The sequence below is a fragment of the Anas acuta genome, chromosome 11 (genome assembly GCF_963932015.1).
Source record: "Anas acuta chromosome 11, bAnaAcu1.1, whole genome shotgun sequence".
NCBI classification, from domain to species: Eukaryota; Metazoa; Chordata; class Aves; order Anseriformes; family Anatidae; genus Anas; species Anas acuta.
The window spans coordinates 11910253-11937462 of NC_088989.1; the positions used below are offsets into that span (position 1 = coordinate 11910253).

The window sequence follows — 27210 nt, forward strand, 5'->3', positions numbered from 1 at the left end:
GAAATAAGCAACAGTTACTAGTTGAATTGTATTCTCATTTCAGTCATTGAATGTCTAGAGTCCCTCCAGATTTATACACAAAAACAAGTAGGATCCAGTTTACTTATGAGAGAATAAATGTGCTGTCCATGCCACGCGCAGCAGCAAGCGGTGGCATCCCTTGTATAGAGCTGTCAGCCCCAGGGCTGTGTGCAGCATTGGAGAGCCGCCTCTTCCCTCATTGTCCTTTTATTGCTCAATGAACTTTATTTCATTTCTCTGCTTTGGTAAAACATTAAAATCGTTATTTTTTGTTTTAAAAAGTAATTGTTACTCTATGCTAAAACTATAATAGTTCACAAGCAGTTCATTTGTACTAGATGTGACTACCGTATAACAAGAAAAGTAAAATTTTTGCCATCTTGGAGGGTTTTACCATTATTTTTCACCATTGGGGGAATCAGATACGATGTTAATGTAATGGATAAAACATTTTTGTTGAAAACTGGAAATTTCCCTGGAAAGCTGTACAGGTTTTTGGGTCGTAAGAAAGTTTGACATGCACAATGGCTCTGATCATTAACTTTTCACTTCTTGTCCCTGGGATTTTTGAAGAGAGACTTGCATTTTTTTGGCATTGGTCAAGTAGTCTGGTCTTCATAGACTTGCTGTCTGTAGTGTCTTTGTGCTAAGTGTTCCCCCTGGGGCACCTTCTTATGTTTTAATTTGCAGTTTCAGTTGCTGATGTATGGGCTCTTCTGTTAAGTAACTTTTATTTTCTGTGTCATTATGCCTACAGACTTTATTTGATTTGTGTTGCACACCAAGTGTTTTTCCCGTGTTGTATTTGGAGCTGGTTTGTCATAGAGAGTTACTGTTGTAACTGAGTTAATTCCGACTGAAAATTACAACTTTATCAACAAACACAAAGTGCTTGTTTCATTTGAAAATTCTCCCGTCATGAACTATTTATCCATTGTGTGTGGTGTTTTTATCTTTTAAATAAAACAAACCACTACTTCATACATGCTGCGCATTACGAATTATTAGAGATTCAGTGGTATGTAGAGCACTTACTGCTATCAACACAAGTGAAGAGCTTCTGTAAACAATTGATTCAAGATTTCAGAATAACACAAGTGCTGAGAAAACTATTGCTCTCAATTATACTGTCACATTTTCATGGATTAATGAGTTGCTGCTTATCTCGTTGATAGTCACTGAATGCTCAAACCCCATCACAAATGAACTATATGTTCACAATCTCAGATCTCTCTTTAAAATCCCAGTGAGTTCTGTTGTGCATATGATGTACTGAGGAGTGTATTCAGTTACCGAAGCTCAGCTGTTATGCACTAACTTGCTTCTGTGGCTGAGCTCTGAAATGACAAATGGCTGAAAAATATATCCTTTGTGGCAAGATCAGGGATTTCTGCCTCCAGTTGTTGAGTGCTTTAGAGCAATTCAAGGAAATATTCAGATGTCACCTGCATAATACATTAAAACTTCTGACATCTGACTATTCTACCAGTCTGTGACTGTCCCTTTGTCACTAATACTAACAATCTTAGTGTTTTCAGACTTTCAGAGACTCCCTGTGCTCTCTAGTCTCCCAGCCTCTCTTACTCCAATCCAGCTTCACTTGCATCTTCAGTTTGGAGTCACTGTGACATACAACAATATGAAGATAATTCTTGGGCCATTGTATCCTTTACTCAGGTGTACCTGTAGTAAGCATGTAAGTGACATTAATTTGGCTGGGCTTGCAAATTTGGTTGTTGTATTTTCTATGAAGCATGTTGAAACCAGGTAGGTAGCATTGCATTAGCAAATTCTTTTATTAATGTGTTCTTTTGAAAATAAGCCAATCAATTCCAGAAGCCTACTGAATTTTAAAATGCAAGCTGTCCACATTTGGCTTGGTAAGGCTGAAAGCTCCTTCAGTGCATATGAATCCACTGTATGCTAGATAATGTTACGATATTTTGAAATATGTAATGTGCTTTGCGTGCAAAACCATACACATCAGCACTCGCACACTGTGTATATTGTGGCTGCACATCTTCAGCTTGTGTGGTATGATGTACACACTTGTGCACGCCTACACACTAAACCTTTGCAGGTCAAAAAGTGAGGATAAACTTTTGAACCCAGCTGCTTCCAAATTAAGTACATGTGCAGGGACCACCAGAGCTGGGGTTACCGTATTCCAGAAAAGTGCCGGACACTGACACCCACATATTGTACTGCAGGAGACTTCTTGTTCTTCCTTTAGAGCCTGAAGGATGACGCCGTGAAAACACTCTGTCCTCTTTGCCCTTTCCTTGTCACCAGAAAGGACAGGCAGCAGTTTGGTGACTTCTCCCTTCGTTATGGAAATGGGACTGATACAGTAATCAGGATGCCACATATGGAGCTTTTTAAATTACTGCTCTTCAGTCTTTTGTTAGCCTTCATTATTCCTGAAGATTTTTTTTTTCAAGTCACAAAAATGACATTTTTAATATGCAGAATTAAAAAAAGGCAATATGAAGAATACGTTTTTGTCAATAAGCTTTTACCTTTTAAACCAGTTATCTAAGTTTCTGCTCTAGGTATTTTAATTGAAGATTAACTACTGTTAAAGAGTATACAAATTTAGGTAGTATATATTTGGAGTAGTAAAATAGGACTGAATAGAAGGTGGGAATAGAGTGGTCTATCCATTATAATTTTAGATTGCAGAGCACAAACTAACTTTCATTAGAAGTCAGCACAGCCGACTGCAAGGTTCTTCTAATGTTATGGCTATTATTTTTTTTTTTATTTTTTGTTCCAATGAAATTAACTAAAAGTATACTTTGGAGCTGCAAGTTGAGCAGGTCTCACTTGGATATTTCTAATCTCTGGTGTCTTTTTTAGTGAAACATTGTTAGCAGGTCTAAGATGATGCATGTATATGTGAAACATAATCCTAAAAGTATAGTTGCTCTATACTAACCACTTGCTGCAGAAATGATACCAGTGTGCTTTTTACTCAGTTTGTGTTTTTTTGCCCAATACAGGAAATAAGATTGATTCACTCCTTTTTGCAACTGAAGATTTTTATTGCACATAGAGCAGAATGTGGGTATCACACTGGTTGTATTGAATATGTTAGTTTAAGACATGAGGGCTGATTTTTTTTTTTCTTGGGATGGAGTTAAGATGCTGCCCTGATTCTAACCTCTTGCATGATTCTCAGGCAAGGTATCCACTTTCCTTCCAAGAGTCAGACTTGTCTTCCCCAGGTCTCCCATACAGTATTTCTTCAGAAGAAAAAAGTACAACTGTCCTGAGGAAAATCTTGCTAAGACGTATTGTTTAAACCTATTTGGAAGGGAGTGCATCTGTTTTATTTTGTAAAGATTCAGCTTTTCACTTAAGCTTTTCCTTTTATCACATAATTTTTAACTAGAGCTTGAGTTTTAGCAGTTAAAGCATTAATGTAAACTTACTGGAGATCTGTAGCCATGATGAACTGCATGTAAAACATGTTCTCATGTTGTCAATATGCAGGATGAGGAAATGCTGCTGCTGCTTCTGTTTTCATCTGTGATGGCAGAACTAGCACAACAAAGCGTGTGCAGGGGGATTGGCACGTTAACCCTCACGGAGATGTGCTTCCTCGTGGGACCACTTCTTTGGGCATTACCTGAGGTAGCTCTACCCCTCAGGTGCTGCTGTCTGCAGGGAAAGTAGGTCTTTAAAAGGAGAATGTGACTTAATGTTGTAGTGCACTGTAGAGTTCCTTGTCCTCCAATATCCACTGATAAGGAAGGAACCTGAGTAAGGTAGGACCTCAGGCTTGGTGTAACATGGTATAATAGTTCCTATGCTGCTAGTGTTTTGTGAATCAAAACGATTATCAGATCAGGCTGTGTCCTTTATCCATGTGACTTTCCCAGTCTTTCCCTTTTCTTTTTCTTTTTGTTTGTTCTTGTTGTTTTCCTCCTCCTCATGAGGAGGGAGAGTCTGAACCACAGATTTGCCATGATTGTGCTGCAAAATCAGTAACAGCTGTTGGAATTGTAAATGGCTTCTTGGTTGCAGTCACAGAACCTGCAGTTGATCAGCTCTGCCCTGAACAATAAGTGGAGACATCAGGACCACTGAGGCTAACTAGAGAGTAAGGGAGGATGGAATTAAAACCCCGAGGCAGGGGTCTAAATAGAGAACACAGTCACAGATGGGTATTCGAGGGGACACTGTTTCCTTTTGTTGGATGTCTTTGTAGACGTTGCGAAGTGCAGAGTTGACTGGAGCAGTATCATAATGTGAGCAAGGGGAGCTAGTAGGAAAATGGAGAATAAATTTCAGATAAAATGTAATTTGAATGTGAATGTCTTATTTCCTCTCTGTTCCCCTTCAAGAAGTCCAATATTCTAGCAACTCTTTGTCAGGGCAAGCAGGCAAAAGATATTCCATACTTTGGTAGGGTCATTTGCGGGTTACTTAGGTTGATAAGCTAAACTATATTCCTGTGTTGTCTTTGAGTAGGTTAGGATATCACAAACGTTAATATGTTAGCACAAGGAAAATGTTTAACAGCTATTTGTCAAGAAAAATAAATCTTGAGATGTGGGAAATCCTGCTCCTAAAATGGACTGTACTGGAACCCAAACGTAATGAAATCAGCAGTCATCGCACAAGATGCTGCCTTTGTGGTTTTGGTAATGGGGCTAATTTATTTTTAACTTGTTTGTATGTTTTGGCTGGTTATATTATGTCTTTTATAATCTAATTTTCCTCTCCTTCAGTGCTGCCTTTTACTGCACTCCCTGGAAACACTATTTTTTGGGGGAAGGAGTGGGTGTGGGTTTTGCAATGCAAGTCAAGACAAGTTGGGGTTTTTGGAAATGTACAGTAACTCTTCAGATAGGAGGTCAGTATTCCATAGAGCTGAGCTGACTGTCATTAACATCCTTGAAATACTGTAGTTGTGAACCTTTTTCCCTCTCACTACTGGATTTGGATGCAGGCACTGAAGCAGGTTGGCACTGGTAGTAGAAGCCTTCAAAGTTAGGCTTCTGGAACTTGTTCTCTTCCAGCCAGTCACCTGGCATTAGTATGCTTGTTACTGATTTCTGCTTCTGAGCCTTGTGAATTGCCTACATCTTATTCCCAAACATCTGTGGCTGGAAATCTCAGAAAGAAGAGGGGAGTCTTTGAGGGGATGGCTCAGGAAGGCTAATCTGCTTCAAGCTTAAAATCAACTTCCCGTGGACTTGGACAGAAGGTGTACCTGCATTTTCCGATATTTTACTTGACTAGCTTTTAGAACAGCCTGTGCCCCGGGAAGAGTGCGATGAGGAAGGAAACCCAGCCCTTGGGTGCTTGCCTAGAAAAATGGAAGTATCGCTGTGGCATGGGTAGGTGTATGGAGTTCTTAGTATGTGCTCAATCTGCCATTGTCTTGGTACTGCAACTTGGGCAATCTTGATTAAAGTCTTAGTATGTCTGCCCCTTTGTAAGCATCTCACCATGTGGCTGTGTTAGTCTTTGCTGTTTATTTGGAGCCCAAGTATTTGTAAAATAGCTATTAGAAAACATCAGCTGTGGATTCAAAGGCTTATTTCCAGGCTTTGTGATTTGTAAAGAAAAAACATTAAAATGCTGAACTGAAAATCTTGATTTTGAAGAGGTAAATATGAATAACAATTATGCCTTTAAAAAGAATATCCATTTTAAATGTATGAATTTGGAGGACAGAGTGACTTCTAACATTTTTAATATTTTCTGTTAGCTGCTTCAGCATCATTAGAGTTCCTGTTCTGCAAATCTTTTCCACCTGTCCTAATTTCCAGCATCTTCGGCAGATTCATATATGTAAAAGCACTTTAAAATAGTAGCAGTTAAATAACACAAAGAGAATCAGTTAAGGCTCTGGTGCTCAACCAGCATGTGCTGAATGGGGAGAGGCATAGTGTCTTAATTAGAACAAATGCAGCAGACGTAGTTATTGCAAAGTGTTTTTCACTGCTAGAGGATTTGTGGGTAAGTAAGAAATGTATAGACTTGAGTTTTCTGTTAAATAAAAAACAGATACATGTCTTCATCCTTTGCTGGCTTGTTGACTCAATTTACTTGGGTGGAATCTTTCAACATTTAAAACAAATTAAAATTCATGAATCATTTCTGCTTAAAGGCACAAACTTTCATAGATACAACAGTTAAGGCTTCTAACTAGTTGCATACTGTTTTGCACATGCAAATTACGTGCTTGCTTACAAAAAATGCAGAGGAAAGTTTTTAAGTGGAATACAGTAGGCATTACTGGATAAAAGGTTAATATTGTGCTGCAATTCTTTCCCATTTTAGCGTTGCTTTGTCTCTCAGCACCATTTGCTGCAAAAGCAGTGATTTGCTCTAGGACAGATGTGAAGACGACACAGTACCATGGCAGAGGGTGACGACGCACAGCTTTGTGGTTTATGAAGCTGTTCTGCGCTGCCTCGGATGGTCTGCAGTTTCTCAGTACTTGTTGGGAAAGCTCCCTCAGTTTTGTTGTAGTGATCCATATACGCTCTTAAGCTGTGTTAGTTAGGTTGTGATGCTTCTGTGCTTGTATGGTGTGACCCTGTTCAGGAGGGGGAGGTGTCATTTCACCCGGGGTGCACTCAGATTAAGATCAGCATTGTTTTACTTTATAGTAAAGGCAGCACAGTGTGTTTTTTTAATTGTTTTAATTATTGTGGCCAGTTGGATGCTGGTACAGCTAAGTGAGCTGTTTTCACGAGCGCTTTGTAAATGTGGCAGGCATTCTCATGAGGCTTTAATTTGAACTTGCTGGAAGTTTGCTTAAAAAGGAAGAGAGGTGAGCAGTCCATGGAAGTTAACAGAAAATAACAATAATTCCAGATGAAAATATATATTCTTTTTCAAATCTGCTATTTCAAGAATAGTTCAGGTGATTTGATAAAGTTCAGGACTGGCTTAGGATGCTCATGTCTCCACTGCCGCGATATGTGCACATGTACGTAAAGAACTAAAGTTGCATTAGGTCATCAAATTAAAAAGAAGGGAAATTGGGATGCAAAGCAAGAATATGCTTGTCTGGATGTTCCCTGCTGAGGGTGATTAATGCTGTAGTGGACTTTCACTGAAAGCTGTGTTCATTTGCTGCAGACGGTCTTTTTAAGAATATTGCAGTATTTGAGAGTGGATTTCATTCCATGGTCCAAATATTTTGTGTTTGAAGCTTAAGCAGGCTGAGCATCCTGTAACAATAACTGGAAAACATAGTGCCTGCAAAAACAAACCCATCCAGTCACGTCCCCTGGGTGGCCTCTCCTGTACTTTTTATTACACACCCCTTGCCTTTCTCATGCATCCTGCCTCCTGTTTGACTGAGATCCCACCTGGGTATGGCGTTTCAGTCTGGGAACCTCACCCAGGGACCGCACACCCCACGAAGCTGCTACAGCTGGGGGTGTTGGAGCGCTCCATTGCTGTGCTCACCGGTTTCGGTGCGTGCTGTTGGTCTTGGCAGGCTGTGAGAGACGGTTGGAGGGAAATACACTGTGGAGCTGTGAACCTGGAGAGCCATTTTAGGGAAGAAGTCTGTGAATAATAGAAAAACTGGCAAACATTTGAATTAGCCTCGGTAAAATAAAATTACACAAATTTCCAGAGTCCTTTTTTTGTAGAAAGTCATAGAGATGGAATTTATAGGTTATTAAAAGACTGAAAACTTCATAGTAACCCAAGATTCTCATACTGCTTCTTCTACTCCACCTCCCACAACATTATATTTCCCTTGTAGTAATTAGTTTGAACTTTCATCTGTTTCTGTGGATCAAGTAATTTTCGTACAACTTCAGGATTTTTCTCTATACTTTAAATCTTTCTTCTAAATGATGTTTTTTCATAACAAGAAAAAAAAGCCATGAATACATTATAATTTCAATTTTCATGGTGTGTGAAAGATTTCTGCACTAGGTCTTTATTGTTTTTGAAGAATTCATCACCCTAGTTAAGAAGCTTAATATAAATTAAAGAAGGTATTAAGGAACATTAAGACATCAAAATGTGGAGCGTTCTTTTCCTTTCGATTGCTCCAAATGCAAACAAGTTGAATAAAATGCAATCAAAGGGCCTGTTTGGAGAACATTGAGTGGCTTTACAGCTGTGCTGTAGAGAACCTCTGGTAAGAGCATAATTCAAATAAAAAGGCCTTTCTTTCCTCCTCCTAATTCTCTTTGTTGTGGTGACAACAGAGTACAAGCCCGATAAAAATTTAATCACCTTATCTTTTTAAAGCAAATTGCATATTTGTTTACACACAATATACATAACATAAAAAAGAAAAAGCTGCTATCCAATTCCCCTCCCCCTTCTAATCGCATTAAAGGCCCTTGCCTAGAAGTTAATTTTTTTTAAAATGTTTTATTCTTTATTCTGAAGTCCCATTGTTCAGGATTTCTTTATAAAGGCAGCCCAGGGGAAGATGAATATCGCCAAACTTAAACTCTGGACCAGCACTGAGCAGCAGATGCCTGGGATAAGTCAGCAGTGTTGGTCCAGCTTAACTGGCTTCTATGGTGCCTACTCCACATCAAGAGTTGCAAGCAAGATGGGAGGATTACAGACAGGCCTGTGGATCCAGCACTTTGATTTGAAGCTGCTTTGTAATGAATTGCCTTTGATTCTGTGGCAGATCTGCGAACCTGAACTTTTTCCGCATTGTGTGCATTTTTGAAAGGCTGCCGTAGGAGAGATTGTATATTGGTACTGTTTGTTATTGTCGCTGCCTTTTCACTAGGCTGGAGAAATTTTAGTGCCTTTTGTTGAATTCAAAACATGTTTAGTTGCTTCAGAGCATAAGCATGGTTCGTTTAGTTTACCTTCTCTTTCATAGGAACTGACAATAAATCAGTATCTTCCGTGCACTGCTGCATGGCTCTGACCTGACAACTCCCATGCCCGAGTTAAATTTAGTCCCGCCTTGGTAGTCTATGGGGCTCAGAATTATGAAAGTTCCTTTACTCAGTTGTTCCTTGAACTATTTCTAGATAATGTAGCTATATTCTTTGGGACATTTTGATTATTTTCTCCCACTTGATTTGAGGATTTAATTAGCGAGGACCGTGACTATAGTAAAACTTGTGCAAGTGCCTTGGACAGCAGCTGTCTGAGACTCTCCAAGATTTCACTTCCGTTGATGTCTGCATGTTTCTTTCCTTCTCTTGCATCCTGGAAGAGTACTTGTTACAGGTCCAGTAACACAGACGTGCCTGGTTTCCCAGACCAGTAGTAGAAGCCATGTGATGAGAATGAACAGTGCTGGTGAGGTTGTATGTATCCGGGCTCTCGCAAGTGCAACTGGTTAGAGGGCCTGATGAAACAGGGGCTTTTGTCAAGCTGGCTACATGTATGTAGAAGTCTTATGAGAAGTCATGGTTTTATACCATTTTATACTGAGTTCTCCCACCAGGACTCCTGCAAGGGAATGCAAAGTTGTGTGCGAGTACAGAAATGCACTGCAGTGAAGGTCAAGTTTTGGCTCTGTGTAGCCATTTAGCTGTCAATATTTATTGTGCTAATGAAGTCATGTAGGACTGTGATTCTGCAAAAGAGAGGATGGATTTCTTTAAAAGAGAATCTGTCATAAGATCAGCTTCACTTTAGCAGAGTCCTGATCCCCAGGCAGCCTGCGGAGCAGCAAATGTCTGTCATTGCTAGAGATGATGATCAGTTCCAAAAATAAGCAACCATCCTCCCCTCCCGGTCCAAATAACTGATTTTAAGACACTGTTCTGTCTTTGAGTGTTCTGAATAGTCTCGGATGTTTCATGCTGACCTGCCTGTAATTTTTCTATTGTTGAATTGTAATGAGCTACAATTGTCTACACTCCCAGGCTTCCAACTATATTGATGAGAGATCAAGCACATATTGATGATGAGAGAATCGAGTATAGCACTTGGGTGTGATCTCAGTGACTGCAGGCACTTTGAGTGACCATCAAGAGAAAACAGTTTATGAATAATTGCTGGTATAGTAATTCAGCTGGCATAATTGCAGCTGTGTTAAAGCACTGAAAACACATACATAGCCAGTGCAAAAATTACTCTGAAAATCCTTTGAGGCTAATGGGCCGGTGTTGGGTTAGAAGACAAAGATTACATTAGTTGCTGTCTTCTAGCTCTGCAAGTTGATTTATTGTATTGTGTATGCATGTAATTTGTTTAGCTAAAAACCTGTAATCACGGTGCCCTGGAGTCTCTGTAACCTGTGTTAGTGCTTGGCATCAGAAACAAAACTGAGAAGCATACAAGCCATAGCTATGTTCCAGGAGTACAAAGGATGAAGACTTCTTCAGAAGAGTTGCCCTAGAAGAGCTTAGCCAACAGATGGTTGTGGCACTTGATGTAACTACCAGCAGCTGAAATACAGATTGACCTCTAAGATAAGGGCAGGTTTGGTACTCCACCTATGTGTACTGCCAAGTAGCCAAGAAATTCCAATGTCAAGTATCACTTCATTTCAGAGCTGTTATTTGGGGCTTTTGGGTTTGGGTATGTTGGGTTAAGATGTGTTTTGGAAAACCCACAGCAGGAACTGCAAATATCCTGAAGTGTTGAGGGGGTTTGTGTGGTTTACTCAATGAAGAGCAGTGGCACCAGACCGTGGAGATCTGTCAGGTGCAGAAATCTGTCCTGCTACATGGCTTCTGATAACTGTAATCCATTTGTATCTGGTGTTGGATTTTAGTTATAACAAAAAAAAAGAGGTTAAAATGTGGTTACATAATGTAGCTTTTGGAAATCAAGTAACGTATCCTGAGCGTCTTGCTGGAAATGGAGAAATATAAAACTAAATGAATGGCACACGCTCAATGCGATGTGGTATGCTGAGTGTCCTCCACCTAGATGGCAAGTTTAGGACTATGGAGAGGGAGGGATGGGCAAGGCGTGTATAGGGACGTATGGTATTGATAACCATTCAGCTGCTAATAGATTTCGTGTGATACTGGAGCCCGAGCTCCACTTAGCAATATGAAAAATATCAGACTGAAAATCAAGACGCTGACTTCATGCAGGGGGTATGGCAGACTAATTAAACAAAAAAGTCTGTACCAATTGAGCCTATAAAACTCTTCCTGACCTTGAGAAAAGTCCCAGAGAGCTGTGGGAAACTCCAAACCGTCCCCTCTGAACTTTTTTGTGTTGTTGTTTAAATATAGTAACTGCTTTTTTAATTAAAAAGAAAAATTAGATGGCATTTCAAATTGTGTCCATGGTGCCTTGGGGACCTATTACAGTACAAATTACCCTACGCTATTTAGTGAGGGCTTGTTTACTATTGTGTGAAGCAAGGGTTACCAGCGTAAGGATGTAGGACAAGAAGGGCCCTTCTTTGAAAGTCTGGCTCTGCACATGAAAGTGACGCCAGCAATTGGAAGCAATTTGTGGAATTGTTTGATTATATTAATTATGGCACCAGCAAACAGTGCTTGGGAAACAGTTTTGTTTTCTTGCATTCTTTCTTGATTGCTTGCAGCAAAAGCCAAGATACAAAATGTGCCTTTAAGGGCTGCCGGAGAGTGCTGTTCAAGCCATTGTGTAGAGTTGGCACTGAGCTTGAAAGGGTTGTGTCCAGCTTGACGTGAGAGCTTTCCAAATACAGCTTTGGCCCCGACTTCACCTAGGTCAGCCTCTTGAATTAAAACGGCTTCTGTCTTCCTCATCAAGGAAGATTAGCTCTTTCTCTGCTAAGTGGGAGCCCGTAATGAAATCCATGTTATTTCCAGCATTACCACCTCTTGTAATAATGCCTTTCAGTCTGGAAGCCTGTATAAACTTAACAAATTGATACACAAGACTCAGTTCAGTTCACCACTGAACTGCGGCCCTCTGTGATGTGGTGCGGGGCAGCTGTTCCCCAATTTATGGGAAAATGTTTTAGTAGTTAGGGATTTCCAACCAGAGCCTACCAAGCCGGAGTTGCAGGAGCAGCTCTGCAGGCTGGCTGTCACGGTAGCGTTTGGTCAAGGCATGCGGCGGTCTACTTCTGCTCAAAGTGGCTGTAAGATTTATTTTTTTTTCTGGTCTTTGTCATCAAACAATGAATTATGGATATTTTGTATAGATCCCAAGTGCTATGCCGAGGCATTAGTGTAATTCTCATTTGGAAGGAAGGAGTCCACTTCCCGGTCTCCTTGGAGGCTGATTGCTCTCGCTGGCCAACTTCATGCTGTACTTCTATTAATATTCACGAGCCAGGCGAGGTGATAATAGCAGATCTTGTACCAGCCAGAAGGGAAAAATGAATCTACTCTGGAGTTGGAAAATCAGCAGAATATTTCTGAAGAGAGCTGACAAGAGATGTGGGAAAAGGTGGTGGTGTGAATTCAAAATAGAATTAGTGGAGAATTGTGAAGGGATTTACATAAGTAAAGTTCATTGCCTGATCTCTGAAAGTAATTGAAGCTCAAATCCTGAGCTCCTGGGGGTGGCAGCAGCAGGAGTATCCCTTGTTTCTTGAGTGAATCTCTGGTCAACTTTTACATTGAAATTGTCTAGGTAATTACATTAGGCTTGTTATCGTGGTGATGAAGGCCAGGAGTGGAGTAGATCAGCTCCAGTAGGAGCACCGTGCTTAAGTCTTTTGGCTAGAAGGGCTTGTGGTGTAGACCCTGATGTCAGGTAGGGAATTCCTACTTGATCCCAGACTCTAGTTCAGGACCCAGTCTTCATCCCTGCTCTTTCTGAAGCATGATGTATTAACGACAGGCAGATGGGATGCCAAGTTAGATAGGGCCAGCAGTCATCTAGTCCGCTAGCTGTGATATGGAATATCTGATGTTCTCAATACAGGATTTATGGGAAGAGTAATACAGCACTGTTGTTCTTGGAAGGCTTAGAAAGATAGCCTTTTGCTGATCAGCTTGGGTTTACTTTGCTGGGTGTTTGAGGAGAGAAATGACCACCTTAGCTGCAATAAAATCAAAAGTTAAAATTCTGGATATATCTTTAGCAGAGAAGCAGAGTTGCTGCCCAGTAGCACAGTATAAAGAATTCAGGCAGCAGGATGTTACGTTTTCTGTTCTTTCAGGTGTTATGCTGAACTACTGGATTCTGAAGTCCTGCAGTAGCAGCAAGTGCCAGGCATTGCAATAAGCTTTATGAGTGGTGCAGTCTTTTCTCCACTCTGACACAGGCACCCAGCACCAGACTGGGGTGGATGTCTCCATGTGGGGCTCTACTTGCTTCTGATTTTCAGGTCAGCTGGGTTTTGTACTCTGTTAGCTGGAGTGTTGATGCAGGCACACACTCTGTAACTGTGTAATGAGGGTTCAGGCTCTAAGGGTTCAATTTAAGGAAATCCTGAAATTGTGAAAAACAGCTGTTACGAATAATCCATTGTGAGTAAGGATTATCCCCAAACCTTTGCCTCTTTCAAGTTTTGCTCTTTTCTTTCCTTGCCTCAGGAAGAAAGAAAAATGTCTGTCATACTAAAAGGTTACGTTTACCTAGGATAAAAAATATTTTTGACATCAAATGTGCTATGTTAACTTGTTCTCTGATGTTCCATCAATTTTTAACATTTAAATGTTGACAGGTAACAAGAAATTGCAGGTTGTTGAGTCTTTTATCTGCAGCAGTCAAAGGAAGTAAATAGAATATTTAGAGAAGGGAGAAAAGTTCAGTTTCCCATTGAATCTCAGTTCACAAATTCCTGAGTGGAATGGCAGGTTTGGAAACAATATCAGCAGGTCAAGAATAGTTTAGGAATCGAGTGCAAAAAGGAGTGTTTTCTATTCCACTGACTGCTACTGGTGTAGCCTCAATCTTTTTTTCCTAAAAGTGTGACCAACTTGAGCCTTCTCTGGGCCAACGCTTTCTCTGCAAACTGCTGGCACTTGCTGAAGTACATTTACTGGTTTTCTGTTGCTGCTGATAGGATGGAATTGTAATTTTGATCTGGAAGTCAAGTTCTCGTGAACCAAAAATCTTGAAATCTTGTAATTTTCATGCCATTACAATGCTAAACACTGTAAGGAAAATCTGTAATCATCTATGCTAAGTAGTACCTTCATGTTCATCAGCACTACTAGCATGCTTAGCATTTTTTTCTACATGTGTGCATATGAGAAAGGAAGTTGTTGAAGTTCGGCAAAATAAATGATTCTCCTTGGCTGTGCTGGAGAGCATGCCCGGGACCTATATTATTACACCTGTTTTCACTGAAGTGTTTATCAGTTGCTTAAAAATTACTCCCATCTCTGCCTGGGCTACAAGGAGATATTTTATTATCTGGCTTCTCATCTACAATGTGTCTAGCATTCAGTCTTTAAAATCTTCCATTTAAATGTTTCATTATCTTTAAAGGAGATAGGGCTATTCTTAAATATTGGAGAGGAGATGATCTGTAGAAGTAGGAAATAATTTGGAAACAGAAAGTCGGAAAATTGAAGTTGGAAAAGAAAAGAGACAACTGCTGAAATGCAGAATAGCAAGTGGAATTGGGAGTCGGGGAAGAAGGAGCTGGATTTTAGGAGAAATAGCAGAGGCCACCCTTGGCAAACCTTTCAAGGAGCAGAAGCAGCAAAAAAAAAGCCAACAAAGATGACACTTATAAGGAATGACAACATGATGTGAAGTAGAGAAATAATGTAAAATGTAAACTATTACTAAACTTACATTTTTATTTAATCTGTTACCTGTATGTGTGGGGAGGGGGAAGCACAGCAATAGTTTGTCATCCTGCAGTTGGACTAGAAAAAGGAATTAGAAGAAAAGATACTGCACTGGCTTTCTTCCTCTTTCCAGCTGACGTAGTAGTCGTAAAAACAAAACACAAGCAAACCCTGCTGGTTATGGACATTTATGTGCTGTATGTGCGTGTTGTGATTTGTGTTCTGGCTGCCACTTGCCAGCAGTCTGGTATGGAGACGATCCCCTGGGCCTGATGTGGAGACCTCGGCGGTCAGCAGGGGAATGTGTAACACCAGGCTCTGCTGGGACCCTGCTGCAGGGACCCCTGATTGACTTCATCATAGGAAGAACATGGAACATTAGAGAAACCTTAAAACTTGCATAGATTCGCATATCTTCATTTAAGAGAAAAGGGGAAAGCAGTAAAATACAAATTGTTTTCCTGTATTTATACCCAAGAACTCCACAATGTGCAATTTCCATACCAAGCTGCTGGAACGTGCGTGTTTCCATGTAAACTGAACTGGACTTTTTTATGAGTAATTGTAAAACTGCTGGACACAACAATGCCTTCAAATCTGAGATACTGCAAATCATTGAGAAGCTTGACTTATTTGTAAAAGCTGTATAAAATACTGCATTTATCTTGTATTTTGTGTATGTGAAACTGTTCTTAAACTTAGAAAATATTTTTTTCCTGATGATGTATTGCTTTTCATTTGAGTTTGCAAGTTGGCAGGTTTTATTTTTGCATTTCTTAATGACTGTTTGAATTAATCCTTGAGACTGTGATGAGACTGAGAGCCTATATTCTTATTTGGTAATTAGTAGTAGTAATTGAAACTAAAAGAATGAAGTAGATTGAACTGTTTTACTACTAGATTTCCATACATAATATGTGTTAGTATATACAAGTATATTTTACACAAGACCTGGGTGCTTCTTGTTACAGGCATGGTTATGATGGGTGGGAATGAATTTGCTAAGCTTTCAGATCTCTTCTATGCCTCTGAGGACTGCCCATTAATAATATTAATATATAGGTATTTCTCCCTGTTGTATGCAAGGCATTTCTGAGAACTTTGAAGCTAAAGTCTTTTTTAACACACGGACCTTTTCAATTTAATCCATTAGCAACTTGGAAAAATAAAGTAATTGTCCAACAGAGGAAGAAAAAAAAATCTATTAACATTTGCTACAAATCCGAGTAGTACAGGCAGCACTTAATTAATGGAACAGATTTCTCACTATGTATTCAAGCTAACATAGCTATTGTTCAGGAGAGATTAGACCCTTAATGTAAGTAAGTTAAACTAGACCTCCATCTAAAAATATCCGTCATTTCAGCTATTAAAGGTCTGATGTCTTCTTTGGTGACAGATATATTTCCCTTCATTTCCTTGGTTTTGTAAAATGCAAAGCATGCATTGTGTGTAACGCGAGAAATCCGCGGAGGTAGATGAAACCCCGATTATGCCTCCCGCCTGTCTCTCCCTGCCTGCTCCTTTGTGCCGCTCCGTATCGCAGAGCCTCTTCAGCCCTTAGACCTCCTGGCACCAGAGCAGAAAAACAGAAAATGCCATTTGTTAGGGTACGATGCCAGCCACCTAATCTGTTTGCAGAATGAGGGCCGTGGGATCTGATTAGGTAATTTAGATACCTTGTGAATTTAATAATACCTGGGCTGCCTTTGGCTGTCGGCCCATAATTTCACATGTAGGAGCTACCGCATTCTCCCATTTCTGTAAACTTCTTACCAAAGATGCCTTATTTGAATCCAAATGGATGTTTACAGCTGCAGGTGAGGCGTTTTTACTCCCCTGTGTTAGGAAGTGGAACTGATAGGTTGGAGGAGGTGAGATTTGCTTGGTTTTAAGTGTTTTCCCCCATTCACTTCCATGTGCAGTATACGCTATTTTTCTTGAAAAAGACATTTTTTAAGCATTTGTTTAGACACCTAAGAGGATATACTGAGTGTTGGGGCATAATGTTCAAACCACCGGGCAGTCCGAGTGCTCCTTGGCTTCCCTGGAAGCTTTTCAAGCTCAGTTTTATTAGAGGCTCAGTTTTATTATTTCATCCTCGTGGCTGGGACTTTGCCCCCATACTGATGCAGCCCTGGCATGGGGGCATCAGTGCCCGGCAGCCCTACAGCCTGCACGGGAGGATTGCACAGCAGCAGCCGTCTGCTGAGCTCCGGAGACCCACAAGGGAAAACTCTGGCTGCAGTTTTAATGTCACACCTCCTCCCTTCCTCCCTCCTTTCCGTCAATTAGCATTTTTTGAAATTAGTCTCGCGAAGCCTGCTAACGTAAATAGAAGTGTTTTAGGATTTGTTTGCTTTAATTAATTTAAAGTGTGTCTTTCTGAGAGGATTTGGAGTTAAACATCTTTCTTAAACAGCAATGTGCCAGTAACAGCAACGTAGCAGTAGTGATAAGAGCGAGAAAGGGAAACCAAGTAGCGAGCAAAATAAAATGTTTCTTTGTCCAGAGAAGTAAATGGTCTTCCCAGGAAAGTGGAGGAAACACTGTTCAGGGACACTTACAATTAGGTTGGTCAAAACAGTAGAAAGCATACAATAGGAAATAAATCCTGCAAAGGTAGAGAGCAGGGCTGCGTAAGGTCACTCTTTTTTTCTGTTTTTATTTTGGTTTCCTCACTTTTGTCTGTTGTTGTTTTTTCTAGCAGCACCCAAGATGATCTTGGAGCTTTCCAAATAGGAAATAAGTTGCTTTTCATGTAATGGTAAATTATTTTGCATAATGAAGATGGAGTGATTGTAATACTAATGATATTAATGGGTTTGTATGAAAGTGTCCAATTAAAAAAAAAAAAGCTGCATCAAACATGACTGTAAAATGTAATAAAACCATATAATAAGTATGTGGTCAGGCCACACCATATTATCTAGTTTGATTAATTGAACCTTACATGTGCAAAGATAGTCATTATCAGACTTCTCAGCCGTCAAGGAAAAACGCTCTCAATTATTTCCACAATGAAATAATCATTGCTTTCTTGTGTTCGATCTGAAAAGAGAAATCTGCTGCTGCCGTGACTGCGAAACACGAAATCTGCAGAACTCCCCAAATTTGATTCTGCCTTAGGCTGGACTTGTGCGGCCTTGGTGTGAGATAGAGTTGGTTTAGTTATTTCAGTTATATGTGTTGGGTTGTTTTCCTCTCGTGCTCTTGCACGTCTTGCAAGCAGCGAGACCCCTCTGTCTGTGAAAGTCCCCGCACTGCTGTGCTGCAGGGCAAGGCACGAGGGCTGCTGGAAGAAGCTCTGGTTATGCAATGGCAGATGGGCACTTTCCAAGTCTTGCTTCAACACTTCCCTGTTTCCTGCCTTCCCTTCGTGTGGGGCTCGGAACAATTTGCTCCTTGACACAGCAGGACAAGCAGGTGGGCTCTGGTGCCACGTCCCCGTGCAATCAGCTGAAAGTGCTCTCTGGATGTGTCTGGAACAGAGCAAATCACCTGCGCCTGTAGACCTCCTGTCTCCAGTAAATCATAAGCATCTCAATCTTTTTGTCAGGCTGTGATATGAGAATCCACAGCTGAATTTCAATATGAGGGGGGAGAAGCTGATTAAGTGTTTGAGATAAGGTTATGTGACACCGCAGGTTAAAAATACCTGAACTGAATTTGGCCAAGTGCCTGAGAACCACGTTTCAGTGTATTCAGGTGGTGCTGAATAAGCTTCCAAGGAGATTGCTGTCTTCTGCTTTAAGAAAGCAATTCTTCAGGAGTGGCCTTTTAGGAGCTGCATCTCTCCTGTTTTACGGTATTTCTTTGGACTTTGCTATCTTGCATTTCTTCTCTAAAGTGTCACCAATGTGTCAAGTCAAAATAAAATCAGAAAGTTTAAGCGAATTTTATCCATTTAGGAAGAAAAGGGCTGTTTTTTCTGTCTGGGCACAAATATCTGGAGAAAAAATTCAAGTTGGTTTAGATCCCCAGAGTCATACATAGGTTAATTCTGGTTCCCTTAGCAATGAGTTGTAACAGTTAGCTGTGTTTTAGCCCAAAATAAAAATAAAAAAGGGCTGTATCATTTGCTAAAACTAAGCAGTGTGTTTATGGCAAGCCTAGGAGATAGACTATTAGATATTCAAGAACCTTCTCTTTGTATAGGGCTCTATACAATTTCAGTACTTTAGCACTTGTTATTTTTTATTCATGACCTATATTTTTATAAATGCTCTCACTGATGCGAAGAAACTGGGAAATGTGTGTAAATAATAGGAAAGGTCTGCTGAGTAAAAGACCTAGGCTAGGCAAGTTGGCCTGGCTTGTTTAAATTTTTGTCTGCATTTAATAGTTTAAAAGCTGTAGAGAGATGCAGCTTAGGGAAGTCTGTTGCAGGGTGTGCCGGGGAATCGGTCTGGGAATGATCATGTAGGAGACTGCACTGGATTTGGGGTATTGCTGTTGTGAACTATTTCTGAAGGCTTGTCTTACTTTTCACGTAATTTACTGTAGTCCAGAAGTGATACAGAAATGTAACTTTCCTGATGTACTTTACTTCCTTTGGTAGATCGCAGAAGTAAAGTTGCCTATTCATTTTTTCCAGACACACTGAAATATGATGTTGAGCCGTTTTGTCATGCATGTTCTTGGTTTTTACAGATGGGCTGAAGCCAGAAACCAAGACGCTTCTCACTGCTGCCTCCAAGAAAAAATCTAAGGCAGGGAAGGGAGATGCAAACAAAGAGGACGAAAGCAGCAAGAATGATTCAGCCCAACCTGTTACCATCACTCTTCTCTTTAAAAGATACGTCTTTGACACGCAGAAGAAAATGATTCAGTCCTGAGAAAGCAAAGAGGCCTCTGATCGCACTGGAAAGCCCAGACTCTGAATGAATTCGGGTGGAATGTGTTTCTTGCCTGAATGCATTAGACCTGTTCCTTTCTCGCAGGCTGAGCCTGGAAGCTCCTGCTGACTACGTGCCACCTGAAATCTCTGCAGTCTGGTTTTACTCTGTTAGAAGGTGCTTACCTTGTCATCTTTGCAATGTGAATCTTTACGGCCTCTTGGAGAGTGTCACGTGCTGAATGGGGGCATTTGGGTGTGCGTTCTGATAGTGGTGTTCTTCTGGAGAATTGTTTCACATAATTTAAGTTTGCCACCAATATTGATTTAAATGCAGTCAAGATGTGCATTTCATGTGATCTACAAAGTGAAGCTGATTTGTTTAGGTTTACTTCCCAAGCAAAGTATGGGACAAAAAGCACACAATAATAGGTGAAACCTTAAATGAATATTTCACATTCCTTCAGCTGTGACTATGTAAGATGCTATCTAAGAGGTGGTATGGATCTTTGTTATAAATGATTTCTATCTAGAAATGTTTTTCATATTAAACATAATGATGCGTGTAACTGAGAGTCTTAATTGTTCTGTTTGCTGTTCCAAAGTTTCAGAACCTATCTTTGGTAACATTTAATATAGCTTTTCTGAATTTCCTGCTGGTTCTGTGTTGAATCCTATTCCAGAATTGTTTTCTTTTTTTTTTGTAACCGAAATGCCTTTTGTGTTTGAAAGAAAAAGTTGCCTCTGGAAATAGAGGCTTTATTTCATTAAAATAATGATAGAAGATTGCAGCATAAGCCTTGTAAAATGAATATCTCCAAGATGCTTTAGAAACCATTAGTTGTTTAATGGGGATTTCATGGCTGCTTTAGTTCTTCCTCTCAATTTCATGTTCGAGGCTCATAAAAAGGAGGGCATTGGCAGTATCCCTTTTTTGTTATTTACAAAACATAGAACGCCATAACATAAAAGCTATCACTAATTCCACAGGTACGGAAGCTGCAGTCTTGAAGAGAAATCAGGTTTGATAGCATGAAAAGTGTTAGTTCGTGCCTTTTGAATAAAATAAGTACTTCTACTTACTGATGTTAAATTGGAGCCTGCGATACATTCGGTGGAGCCAGCCATGGAAATAACGTAAGTGTGTTAGTTGCACGCAGAAGTAAGTGCAATAGATCACTGTACTCATTTACCAAAGTGTTATTCAAACGTCCATTAATAGGTGTGAATCCATCGTGCTAACATAATCCTGTTTTTTTCCCATTTTTTTCATTTCCTTTTAATTTCCAGGTATTCAAAGTGGACATGAATGGCAAAAATATCAGCTATTGAGAAGATGTTTACAGCTGGACAGTCTTGAGACAGGCATCTTGTGTCTAACTGAGTTGATGGTGTCCCTTTAAATTAGAACAGAATTAGTGCTTTGTGGAATAATCCCAAACAGTTTCTGCTGAGTGAGTCCCAGCAAAGCTTTAGCACATCCCATAAGATTATGGGGTATGCTTTCAGTGTGATCCCAGAGGAATTAGGCAGGCAACTTCAGCTGTGGCTTAATGTGACTTGTGCTGCCAGCCTTGCTGGAAAACGTATCCTTCTATAATGAAAAAAGATGCATTTCACACCTCTGTCACCTCTCCTCCCCTATTACTCTTCTCTTCCCAGACACCCCTAAAGGCAGTCTTTGGAAAGAATATTTATTATGTTATCTTTCTTTTAAGCCTTTATCAAATCCAGTTTTGTATCCTGCACTGTTACCTCTGCTTAAGATACTGCAGTGATGGAAGCTAGAGAAACAAATGACATAGGAGGAATGCCATTATTACCACACCAGGTTAGTCTAAGAATTACTGGTATAAAAAAAAAAACACTCTCATTATAAACAAAAAATCAAAATGAATTATTAAGGATCTGACATTTTTATCTCTATAGTTCTAATGTCCTTGCCAAAATTTAAATGGGTGACTAAAATTCTGCCAACTCTGCTTAGAGTTTTGGAAAGAAAAGGGCACTAATGCTGAAGGGTATCATGCTGTAGGATGTTGTTGGCCGCTCCACAGTTGTGAGCCTTGCACTTGCAGGTCTTTGTCTTTCTTGTTTGAAAGGCATTTTTGAATAGTTCTGGAGAGGAGTCAGTATGTCCTATAAATGTAAATAGTGGTAGCTATTTTTACAAAGCATTATCTGATTAATATTTTTCCTCTCCATTGCTGCCTGCCTGTAGCAGCCTCAGTGACTCAGTTGTTACGGAACTCGATCCATTTGGAAACTCTTTAGTGCTGAACTCTAACAGCTCTGCAGGCCTGTGCTTGGCTGAAAAGTCATCTGGTGTGGAGGGTCCCACAGTTTGTTTGCTTGGGGTACTCCAAGGGAGGAAGCAACAACAGCTTCCGGAGTTGTACCTCCATCCCTTTCTCATCCAGTCTCCTGTAATACCCTTTTTAGTCTTTCCCCCTATTTTTTATATCTTCTTTAGCCTAGAACATGAACTCACCATTGCTCTTCCATCCCCTCGGTCCAAGACCTAACTTTCTTCCCAGTGCTCCCATTTCCCACCTTTGCTTTCTGCTTATCGGTGTTGTGGCTCTGCTCCTGTCTCTGGAGTAGGAGATCTAAATGTGGGTGCTGTCAGGGCTGCCCCAGCAGGCGTTGTGAGCCCAGCCTGGCGAGGAAGGCTCCTATCCTGCAGTTTATCCCACTCCTGTGTGGGGTGAGTAACTGTTCAGGCACTTGGGCTTGGGGCAGAGGTCTTGTGGGCAGTTACTGCTGACCCAGGAGCAGCACACATCCCATATTTCATGACTGCCTTCACCCACCACCGTTTTCTGCCCCAGTGCTTTGTTGTCCTCTGTGTAAAGCCCCTGTTGCAAAGCCCCATCCTTTCATTTTGCTCCCCTCACAGAGATTTGTGTGGGACAGACAGCTGGAGAGGTATCTGTTGAAGGCTGTTTTGTTTTTTCCCCCAATTTTAATTCCAAAAGGAGAACTTAAGTGTGCCCAAGAACTTTGATTATAATGTGCTATTACTGCAGATCTCTGGCTGCTGTCCTGAGGCTGTTGGATACACACTCGAAAAAGGGTGAAATGGTGGAACAAAATGATTATGGGAAAATCAAAGCTTTTAAAGACATTTGTAGGATGAACAGATGTTCAAACATTCTTTTATTTGGTTTCCAGACAGACGTGGAGACTTTCCTTTCATCCTTGTAATCAGTGCATTATGCTGTAATTTGTAAAAATGGCATTAAAAAAATATTAACAGGGTCATATTGTGATCTACTGACTCTGTGTCATTAAGCCGTGAAGTTAAGAACAGCAACTGGGAACAGGGGTTAAATGTTGCAGAATGTAATGTACTAGCAGATATTGTCAGGCTGTGTTATAATGAATCCAAAATGGAATAAAGATGTAAGGAGTTTTTTTAATACTACTAAGGTTGTCAGTGTTGCAAAATTAGAAATTATTATGGTTGTGCAGATGTTCAGTGAGTAATACATCTCTGGGTTGTGGGGAGAGTAGCATTGAGAAAAGCTTTGTTTTTCCAAGCCTGTTTTCTGCTTTTCCTTGGAGCTTATTTTGGTACTGCAGTCTGGCTTGCGATCCTGCCAGAGGTCTTGAGCTGCGAGGGTCAAGGCGTGCAATCATGGTAGCAAGGATTCAGTAGGTGGCATCCTTTGCTTGGAATCAAAGCTAAATCTCCCCACCTAAAAACGGGGCATGTGCTGGCATTGGTAATGAGGACTTGAGATGAAACTTGCAACCCACCTTTCAAAGAAGAGTTTCTACGAAGAGCTGCAGGACATTTAATGGCTGGGGTCGAGCCATTAACTCTGGGCTGTGGACCAAATCCTGAAGCAGAAATGTCCTCTCCTGGTGTGTTTCTTGGTGACCCTCAGCTGAAAGCAGCTCTTCTCCTCACTTTCCACCACTTTTATTAATTCATTGCAAGTACCTCACTACAGAAAAAAATGAGCTAGCTGCTCTGGCAGAGTTCTTGGAGTGTGTAAGGCATCTTTCTGTGGGCAGTAGGCGTTTGACACGCTTGAGCTGTGCAGTCGAACAGCCACAGGGTGGCAGAGCACAAGTGAAAGCCCAGCATGATGAGATAGGAGTTGGAGTGATGCAGTCATGTCCTAGAGCAGCCATGTTTCATCCCAGGACTGTCTGCATGTCACTGCTGGGACAGCAGGCTGTATATTTACATTTGTAAAGAGCCCTGGGATCTTGTGAAACGAAGGATGAAAGGCAGCAGAGGAATGATAGTTATTAGCAGTTTTAAAAACTCTGCGTGTTTTCCTTTTAGTTTAATATCCCCAGTGAGCTGAAAAGCTCTTTATTTACAAACATAAGAGTTTTTAACAAACTCACTAACTGAGTATATAAACAAAATAATTTTAAAATAAAGCCTAGCGTAGGGAGCTAACCTGCTGAGAGAAGGGGAAGAACTGTAGGATTACATGCTGTAGCAAAGTCTTGCTAGATGATGGACGTCCAGAAGAAACTCAAGGGTTTGAGGAGGCTGTGTTTAAAAAAGAGACTGGAAAAGGGGAGTAGCCTACTGCGATTCAAACTCTGCTGTTCTGTACAAAAATAGGTTACAAGAATTGTTTGAGTAGGGTTGTAGCTCCACCATAGGTACTAGATATGAGGACAAAGAGTATGGTGGGTCTGCTAATTTCTTGGTACCAGTGCCAGAATAGGGACTGTCCCACATCTGCTGTGCATGTAGTGCTGTTTATAGTTCCAGTCGTTAGTGGCTTTAGAGTTTAGGATAGTATGGGTTTTCCATTTCTCAGTAAGCATTACAGTTCTTATTTTAATGCCTGAATAAATCTCTTTCCAGGATCAAGGATCAAATCATGTTTTCCCCCCATCAAGATGACTGTAGCTTGTCAAAGATGAAAGCTAGAAGGGACTTCTGTTTCAGAAAGCTACATCTCTTTAATACATTTGTTAGTCTTTGCTAATAAAGGAGAAGAGAGGGACTCACATCTCCTTCTTTTTGGAGCTTGTGCTCAGGATCTGTTATGAGAGGAGCTCATCAAACAGAATTAAAACAAACAAACAACATCAAGATCGCTGGTAAACCTCAGCCTGTTCTTCACTCCAAGGCTCACTCTTCAGGATCTCACTCTTTTGATTATTGAGTTTTTGCTCGGTCCTGTCAGGTATTTGGTTCTAGTCTGTTTATTAACCAGAAGATAATTTGAGGTCTGGATGGAGAGCTGCTAAACAACCCTTGCAGTGACTGAGGTGCTCACTGGCAACATAATGTTGGCATTTTGGCTAAAGCGATCTGACTATTGATGATCTTTTAAGAAATCTAGGCTGTTCATTAGTTCTAGAAAGTTCCGTTTAGGTCAATTTCTTCTTGTTTTCTTTGACTGAAAGTCATGCAGTCATTTTTTGTGTTTTGGTTGCTCATTCTTAGGTTTCTCAAGGGCCTCATTCATGTCAATCAGAGATTCCATCCTCCTTGGACTGCAAAAATTGCATGGCCCCCATTCAGACATGTAGGAACCAGTTCTCTTATACTACTTGTCAGTGAAAACTGATATTTTAGTGCCAATAACTTCAGCCTGACAGTTAGGAGCACTCCATGCCCTTACGGTGAATTCATTCTCAAAACAACATTGTATAAGGATAAGCTGAAACTTACACCCCACATGGTGTTTTTGCCTAAATGTCTTCATTTTAACTAAAACAAGCAACCCATCATGTAGTTCTTAGCTTTGGTTAAAGTTAAGCCTAACCTAGATTCTGCACCCTGTGAGAATATTGTCTCATTGCCCGGAAAGACCAAAGTCTTTTAGAAGCTCTTCCAGGCAGTGTCAAGTTACTCAAAGATTATCTGTGTGTGCCCACCTGCTTCTTCTAGCAAATGTTACTTGAAACGTTACTTTTCTCAGTTTGCTAAAATGGGCACAAGGGTACTCATGGTAGCTTTGTTCAGAATTGATTTGCTTAAAATACTAACATTCATATGATCTATGAAAGAGCAACGGCGACCATCTTCCATTTGTACATAAGGCTTGCTAATCTACAATGTTAGTTTTGCTAGTTAGTGTGTTTTTCCCCCCTTAATTAGAAATTTTAATTACTGCATGCTGTGTATTAAGATGTTAAAGCTTTGACTGGCAGTTTGGAATTGCAGAAGGATCAGCTGTCTCTGTAGGGCTGTAGCACAACAGGGATTAGCTTGCACCCTTCTGCCTGCAGGTGTATTTTGCTTCTTGAGTCGGATCATCAGAAAATGTTCTTCAAGGTAGCATTCATCTTCCCGATCAGACGTTGTGTGTTCCAAGGGACCTGAGTTTAGAGGAGATTTACAGATCCGCTGATCGTGCATAGGGTGATCAAAACTGAATGACAAGTGAATTGCTGGACTGTTTCACCGTGGCATTGGATCAGCCTTGCGTGTTTGCTCCATGTGTGATGCTGCCAGTGTAGGGAGGGTTCTCTGTACCTGTCTTTGGAGATCAGTTACCACATCTGGGCTTTCTGCAGCTCTTGGTTTCAGTCCCATTCAGTAACGTAAAAGGGAGATGTAAAAAATGTAAAAAAAAAAAAAAAAAAAAAAAAAAAAAAAAATGTAAAAAACAGATGTAAAAGGAGTTTTCACCACCTTTTATCTGCAAATGTCAACTGTCTAACACATTATATACAACATATTGCTGAACATGAAGGAACCTTGAGGGCAGACGTGCTTTGTGTTCCTCAAGCTCCCTTACCTCATTTTTCTTCCCTCCTGGTTTAGAGCAGATTCCTGGGAAGATGGGGATAGATTCTAAAACGTGTTTCCAGCATCACACTCCTGGAAAATACAAAAACTTCTGCCGTGGATAATTGTGGAATAACCTGCTTGTAAGGGAACTGTTTTCCCAGACTCCTCACATTTGGTGGATATCTTATGTCCCTTAAGCCTAAAGATTTGTATTTTCATTCTGTCTAGTTTAAGCGTGGGTTTTTCTGTTTCCAGACAAATACCCAATCATTTAAAAAATTGCTGAAACACGTTTTCCAAGATATCTTGTGGCACTATAATCCACAAACTAATTATGAACCTGCAATTTTAATTTATTTTCAGTTAATTTTTTATTCTGCTGGATCAGAAGTATGTGATTTTTCTTTCCTTCCATACTGCTAGTATGTTTACCTTTTTCAGATCTCATCTTACTCATCTGTCTTCAGAAGTGCAAATCTTTGGAGCCTCTGTTGGTATAGAAAGTTATCCATGCTTCAAATGGCTTTATCAAATCAATGTGCTCTTCAAAATGAAGATTGATCAGTGGCATTTTAATAATTTCTGTAATACCTGTCTCTTTTCTAAAGCATCTTAATTCCTGCATCCCCCAGAGCCCCTGCTATGCAGGGTTCATGTTCTATTAAGCTGGTCACAGATGCCCAGATCTTTTATCTTGGATGTTTCTGTTAATATATCAGTGTAGTTCAATTTATTCTTTCTTTGTGGTTACTTTTCACTTGTCAATACTCAATTTCAGCCCAGCTTTTGGTGGTACTTAAGTTCTCCCTCCTCTTCCTACCTGCTAAATTCACTTTGGGCTGTTTGCAAGTCTCACCAAGGTATTGTTCTTTTTTTTTTTTTTTTTTTTAGCACTCTGTTAATCTTTCATTTAGTTAAAGCCTGACTTTTTTTTTTTATCTGTTTCTGGTTTATGACATGATTTCCTTCTCTTCCTGAGCTATAAGGTTTCCACCTTAACATCTTGTGGAGGT

The 27210-nt window shown here is 40.3% G+C and overlaps 2 protein-coding genes across 5 annotated transcripts in view; both read left to right on the forward strand.

Annotated features, from left to right (window-relative positions):
* Nucleotides 1–20130, forward strand: part of EEFSEC (eukaryotic elongation factor, selenocysteine-tRNA specific) — a 128492-nt gene extending 108362 nt beyond the window's left edge. For all 4 annotated transcript variants that reach the window (XM_068694365.1, XM_068694364.1, XM_068694363.1 and 1 more), the window contains exon 7: nt 19293–20130. In XM_068694365.1, the coding sequence (XP_068550466.1) occupies nt 19293–19477 (185 nt within the window). In that variant the 3' untranslated portion in view covers nt 19478–20130. The remainder of the gene's footprint in view (nt 1–19292) is intronic.
* Nucleotides 1–27210, forward strand: part of SEC61A1 (SEC61 translocon subunit alpha 1) — a 327869-nt gene that overhangs the window by 156412 nt on the left and 144247 nt on the right. The gene's annotated exons all lie outside the window — the stretch shown is intronic.